At 36.6% G+C, this 7,299-nt stretch overlaps 1 protein-coding gene across 1 annotated transcript in view; it reads left to right on the top strand.

Moving 5' to 3' along the window:
* Nucleotides 1-1,157: 1,157 nt before the first annotated feature.
* Nucleotides 1,158-7,299, top strand: part of LOC137650990 (uncharacterized) — a 24,848-nt gene continuing 18,706 nt past the window's right edge. Inside the window, 2 exon segments of the mRNA XM_068384130.1 lie at nucleotides 1,158-5,567; nucleotides 6,186-6,377. Of these exon segments, the coding sequence (XP_068240231.1) occupies nucleotides 1,158-5,567; nucleotides 6,186-6,377 (4,602 nt within the window).

Genomic DNA, 7,299 nt, shown 5'->3' with positions numbered 1-7,299 from the left:
TGGAGGCAGAATATGTAGGCTATATATTTTTCATTTCTCAGAATTCAATTTAATTGTAAAGTTAACTACTGAGTTTAGCGACTTGAGTGAAATAGCAGAGCTTGCGCTTTTACCTTAAACTCATTTTACTACAGTTATTGAATTGAGTGATTTAACAAAACTTGCCTTTACCTTTTGAAAATAGTATTTCGTTTATGTCCTCAGGGTTTCTTGAAAAGCGAGGAGGGTAGGAGAAGGAAGACAGCATACCTGTAGTTACTTCTGACACAGGAAAATCCTTCTCTACGTCAACAAGCCCACCAGCAACCAGTTCAAAATTTAACTTCACATGGAAGTTCAACCTTTCATTAAAGTGAACACTTTTAATGGACTTGTTTTATTCCTTCCATCGTACAATTTTCAAGATGGCGCCCAACGTGGGGCTTGAGTAAGAAATTTGGTTGCTGGTTGGTCTCGTTGAGTGTAGGATTGGCGGAGAGAATGACGAAAGTACGAGAATTTTCGAATTTATCAGTGTTGAAATTTTGTTTATAATTTATGTTGTCCTTGAATTTTACCTAGTTTATATTTTGGTTTTTGTATTGTCATGAAACTGTCAATTCTAGGACATTCTTATGTTAGAGATTTGGAGCTTAGTGTTAATAGCTCAACAATTGTGATTGAACCGACATCCTTTGATGTTCAGTTTCTTGGTTTTCCTGGTGCCACATTTAATTATTTTTTGAATAATCTAGCTCTCCTAGATGTTTTCACGTATAACCCCGATTATTTGTTGGTAATTTTAGGAGGTAATGATTTGAAGTCTCGTGTAGATTTGTCAGTGGTAAAGAATAATTGCAAAGAATTTTACAAGATTCTGAGATTCAGGTTACCAAGATCTTGTATAGTTGCATCTCAAATTGAAATCTGATTTTATGAAAGGAGAAATCGGTTTGATAGCCATGCGTGGAAGAATTCAAGTTAATGAGGCGTTATCTCAATAAATTTATTAACAAGTTGAGTTTCAAGAATTACTTCTTCAGAGTAGAGGGTCCAGGTAGATTAGATAATAGAAGGTTATACAGGGACGCCGCACATTTAAACTCTGTTGGGTTAGATCTGCTCTATAGATTGATTTGTGATTGTCTGAAATATTGTTTTAATAGCAATCAGCAAAGATGTCAGAATTATCGCTTTTGATAAATTCTCGGAAATACATCCGCAGTCAAGTGGCTAAGAATGTCAATCGAATTGAAGATTGTAAATTGGGTTCAGAAGTTGAACGGCGATCACTTATCTCTAAATTTCATGGATTTGCTGAAGAGCTGAAGGTTTATAATTCTAAAATAGCTAAGTTATTATGGGAAGAAGAGGAAGATGAATCCAAATTGAATATTGAATTTGAAGCTTGTGAGAGCTACTTGGATAAAATAAACTTTTTTATAGCTACCCTTGAGGCTACAAAAGATTCAGTTCCTCCCCATTCTGTACTTGAAGAAGCTAGAAGCCTTTTGAAAAGCCCTACAGCTCCTTTACCAGCATTTAAAAGTGTAGAGGGAGAAAATATAGAGAAATTTCTTTCTGAATTTGAAGAGGTTATTAAAACCTTCAAGTACACTCAGAGAGACAAATTACTGCTGCTGAAGCAACAAGTGTCAGGTCGTGCATCCATACTACTAGATTCACTTGAAACAGACAAACAGACATATGAAAATGCAAAATTAATTTTAAGGTCTGCTTTAGCATCCCCTAGGTTTCAGAAGTTTACGTTAATAAAACAGTTGACAGATATGAAAATGCCTTACCAAACAGATCCATTTGCGTACGTTGGTCAGATGAAAAATTTCATGGAATCTGTTAAGTTGTTGAAAATGGAAGTGGACGATTTTTTTAACTATTTCTTTTGGAATGGAATGAACAGCACCTTCCAATCTCAGCTAGTAAATATTACCAATAAGACGAGACCCTCCCTTTCAGAAATTAATGATAAAATTTTTGAAGCATGTGAATGATATGGCATAGCATCTCAGAAAATTTATACAAAAGTTAAGAAGTTTCCCAAAACTTCAGAGACTGTTAATCTAGCCTCTAATGTGAATGTTGAAGGCCAGCCTACTAAGGCGAAATGCTCTTTATGTGCTTATGACAGAGCAACTGATGATCACCAAGTTTTCAAGTGCCCGGTTTATAATAGTAATAAAGCAAAGGTGGATAAGCTGAAAGAGATAGGAGGTTGCCTTAAGTGTGCCAGTTCCTCTCATTCTGCGGGTTTGTGCAAATTTAGACTTCATAAGAAATGCAGAGGTTGTAATGGCTGGCATTTCACCTTTCTCTGCATTAAAAAAGATTCCCCAAAAGAAGAGGTAGTCAATGCTAGAAGTCTTAATAAAAACTCCAATTTAGTTAATGAGAAATCTGAAAAGGTTTCCACGGGGGTAGTATTTTCAGTGGATGCTCTTCAGTGCTATGGTAATAGATCTGCTCTACCAACTTTCACTTGTCAGCTAGAGGACCATACCCAAATAAGAGGTTTACAAGACTCGGGCTGTCAGTGTAATTTTATTACGGATAGAGCGGTTAAGAAGATTCAGTTCAAAGTTTTGAGGAGAAATGTGAGTCTTACTGTTAATGGTTTTAACTCTGCTAAATCATATAATACAAAGGTTGTGGAACTGAATTTAAAATTTGGTCAGGAAATTTGCAAGGTGGAGGCCCTATGTGTACCTTATATAAATATAAATTTGAAGTTGCCTAATTTGTTCAGGGTTGCAAGCCATTTCTTTGCTAAGGGTTACACCCTTGCAGATAAACAGTTGCTAAATAATGGGGATGAGTTAAATAGTATAGATTTCATCCTAGGCACTAACTCTGCTCACTGCACTATGGCGTCAACAGTTAGGTTTGGACAGGATAGTCCTTCAGTATACTTTCAAACTTCCTTTGGAGTGATGCTTCTTGGTAATGTTGACACAATGCTAAAAAATTTACATTGCCTTCCTGATTTAAATGCAGTTGAAACTTCAATTACTTGCAAGTCTGATGTTGCTCAGTTGGATGTAGGTTCTCTTGATTCCATTGGCCTTGGATTAGGTAAATTTAATGATGAATCTATATTGGAGCATGAGGAAATGGTGGTAGAAGCTAATTTTCTAGTTTTAAATGAGAACGGGGGCATAAATGAGCAAGCACTACAAAGGGCCACCGAGCAAATGTTGGAATATGACTGCAAAAGGATCCTTAATTATGATAAGAAAGAGAATGAGACATCTGTGGAACTCAATAATTCTCTAGTAAGATATGCACTTAACAATGCCACGGTTAATGAGGATGGTAGAATAACAATGCCTCTGCTATGGAACAGTAAGGTGTCACACTTACTTGGTAAAAATTATAATCTAGCTGAAGCAGTGTTAAAGTCAAATTTAAAGAAGCTTTGCAAAAGGGAGATGCATCTGAAACTCATGGATGAAGTCATTAAAGAACAAGAAAATTTAGGAATAATTGAAAAGATCCCAAACCTTAAGCATTACCTAACTGAACATCCTGAACATAGTTTTTTACCCCACATGGGGGTGTTTAAACTTGATCGAGAGACTACAAAATGCAGAGTAGTATTTCTATCAAACATATTTGAGGCGGACCCTAGAAAACCCATGACAGTAAGCCATAACCAGGCAATTCATCCAGGGCCGTCGTTAAACCAAAAGTTAAGTTCAGCCTTACTTCACTTACGATTTGGTTCGAAGATATTTTGCTTTGATCTCAAAAAGGCTTTTAATCAGATAGCACTTAGACCTTCAGATCAGAATAAATTACTTTTTCTTTGGGTTAGAAGTGTGAAGAAGAAAGATTTTTCCTTAGTTGGTTACAAGAATCTTAGATTGAGTTTTGGTTTAAGATGTAGCCCAACAATTTTGATGTTGAGTCTTTATAAGATACTGGTTTTGGATGTGGATGATGATACTCAAGAGGTAAAAAATATGAAGAAATTGCTTTATCAGTTGTTTTATATGGATAATGGAGCTTATACCTGCAAAAATTCGGATGCCTTGGAATGGGCCTATACTCGGCTAACAAATATATTTGCTCCTTATAGAATAGAATTGCAACAAATTGTCACCAATGATGGGCCACTTCAAGAAGTCATTGACTCAGACTGGGATCAACATACATTAACGGAAGTTAAACTTTTAGGTTTGAAATGGAATAGGGAGTTGGATACCCTTTCAACTTTTCCCATTGTTTTGGAAGCTTCGGCCAGTACGAAGAGGTCCATCCTCAAGTCCATTGCTTCAAACTTTGATTTGTATAATATCAATGGTCCAGTATTTAATAGGGCAAGGCTATTTATGCATGGTTTACCGTGTGATAAGTCATTAGGATGGGATGATATTTTACCTGCGGAAAAGCTAAAAGAATGGAAATGCATTGCAAGGCAAGCTAATTCTACGCCTGAAATTGTTGTTCAAAGATTTGTTGGGGAAAGAGATGGACAATACAGACTTCTTGCTTGTGTAGATGCTAGCAGTATGATATATGGAGCTGTTCTGTATATAGAGAACATTGATACTGCCCAAACAAATTTTTTATTAGCCAAAAACAGGCTGATAAACAGACAGTCTAATACTAAGTCCATCCCTTCCCTGGAGTTACAAGCCATTTGCTTGGGTGTGGAGTTGTTAATTGATTTGTATAAAGATTTAGGAGGACCTGATTGCCTCGTTCCAATTGCAATAAAAAGTTTGGATTTGTACTCTGATAGTTTGGTAGCTCTTTCTTGGATCAATTCATATTCCTATAAACTGGATAAGATGCAGAAAAGGTCTGTATTTGTTCTTAACAGGCTACAGCAAATAGATAAGTTATGTGAAACGTTTCCTGTTAATTTTACTTTCATCACTGGAACTGCCAATCCTGGAGACTGCATAACAAGAACCTTGTCCTATAAACAGTTAATTAATACAAACTATTTTTCCGGACCTCAACCTGATATCCACCAGTCTATAGTCAGTCAAGATATTTTGAGAGTTACAGTTCCTAACCCTAGGGCTACCCTTGACTTCAAAGAGGAGATTGTTTTAAGTAATGTTTGTGCACAAGACCTTAGGGAGGACGTTGCTGAGCATCTAGTTTCTCCAAACAGATACTCTAGTTTCTCTCTCATGGTTAAAGTGCATGCCAGGGTTGCTCAGTGTTTTGCTAAGTGGAAAGCTACAGTTACAGCTAGAAAATTGAAGGTTCCCGTTGAATCTAATGATACAGGATTTTATGTGAAAGCTCTGAAGATGATCATATTGAAAGAACAAAAAATTCAGTTTCCTAGTGTTTTGGAATATTTTGCATACAATTCTAAACTTCTTAAGGATATACCAAATTTGGTAAGACAGTTGAATGTTTACCCAGATAAAGATGGAATTCTCAGAGTCAAAAGCAAGTTTGACAGGTGGAAAGGTAAACAGAGGTGTTGCTTCCCAATCTTGCTGTTTAACAAAAGTTCCTTGACAGAACTGATAATCAGGAGTCTTCATATAAAACTCAAACATGCTGGTTATTATTCTGTTCTGAATGAGCTACGCAAGAAGTTCTGGATACCACAATGTTTTTCAGCTGTTAAAAGAGTGGTAAAAGATTGTGCCATCTGTAAAAGGTACAAGGAGCATACCATTCGGTTAAATCAGTCCCCTTACCGGGAGTTTAGGATGGGTCCTTCCCAGATTCCCTTCAGTTGTGTATATATTGATTATTTTGGACCATATTTTGTAAAGCAACAGGGTAGTAAGGTGAAGGTTTGGATTCTGTGTATGAGCTGTATGTATACAAGGGCCATTAATTTGAAATTATACTTGGATTTGTCAGTCAAGGAATTTTTGAGATCATTCACTCTACATACCTTTGAACATGGTTTACCACAATTTGTAGTAAGCGATTTGGGGACACAACTTGTTGCCGGGGCTAATGTTATTGCAGATTTTTTAAAAGATCCTGATACTCAGTCATACTTTGAAGAAAATGGAATTAAACCTATTGAATTTGAAAATTATTACAAGGGTTGTAGCCAAATGGGTTCTTTAGTGGAAATTTGCATAACAATGGTAAAACATCTAATTAACAAATCCATTAAAACAAATGTGTTAGACATAAGGGATATTGCCTTTCTTATATCTCAGGCAACTCATCTTATAAATCGTCGTCCCATTGCCTTTAAGGATGGTTTAAGGGATGTGCCTGATGAATCTGTACCTAGCCCAATAACTCCAGAAATTTTAATACATGGCTACGAGTTAACCTCTATTAACATTATACCCGAATTGCAGTGTGATCCTGAATTAGATGGGGAGTATGACTTGAAAGATTCACCCTCAAGAATAATTGAGGACACTTACAGCAAGCTGAGGAAGGTAAGAGAGACCTTGATTAGAATTTATCATTCTGAATTTTTGACGACATTGATAAATCAAGCAGTTGATAAGATTGACAGATACAAGCCTGTTACCCATAAAATCATTGAAGCTGGAGACATTGTTTTGCTGAAGGATCCTCATACTAAGGCCTTAAATTATCCACTTGGGATTGTTAAGGGGGTGGTAAAGAATGACCTTGGAGAGGTGACCAATGCTCAGATTTTGAAAGGGAAGTCTGGTGAAGTTGTGAAAAGACATGTTACCAGCCTTATACCCTTGCTCAGGGATAAAGGTTGTATTAGTGGCATTGCTCCCTCTGTGAGACCCAAGAAAACTATAGCAGTGGACTCTAATTATAGGTATCCAAAGAGAGCAGCTGCCGTTGCTTCAGGATTAAGGACTAAGGAGATGCTCCTAGAATAAATCAAGAACTTCCTCAGATTTTCAAAGCCTAGAAAATCCGAGCTCCTTCCCTGGAGTGTTGGGAATTCTGTTTAATTAATGTTGTTCTCTTTGTTTTTGCTACAGTATTTGGTTAGAAAATCATATATTCCATTGTTTATTAATTTTCTTTCTGGGTAAACCTGTGTTACCCAGTGATAACTTATGCATTATTATTATTATAAATAATGGTAGTTTACGCTTGAAGGGAAACCCAGCATATTGTATATTTTCGTTTTGACGGTAAATCCTTTGAAGCGTGAACTACTAAACAACCCTTTCGGAACTATCTGCTGGTGGTCTTGTTTTTTCCAGTAATACGAATTCTAAAGGAAACATCGCCAGCAGAGAGAAGGGAGTTGAAAGAAGGTTTTCGTACTGGACGGACGACTGGATATTACAAGAGTTAATTATATCCAGAGTTGTCGAAGTCATATAATGGAGGAGTACCTTAACTCACTTTTCTCCGCCATCCTGC

The sequence above is a fragment of the Palaemon carinicauda genome, chromosome 12 (assembly GCF_036898095.1).
Source record: "Palaemon carinicauda isolate YSFRI2023 chromosome 12, ASM3689809v2, whole genome shotgun sequence".
Taxonomy (NCBI): domain Eukaryota; kingdom Metazoa; phylum Arthropoda; class Malacostraca; order Decapoda; family Palaemonidae; genus Palaemon; species Palaemon carinicauda.
This window is presented reverse-complemented; position numbering and strand designations above follow the sequence as displayed.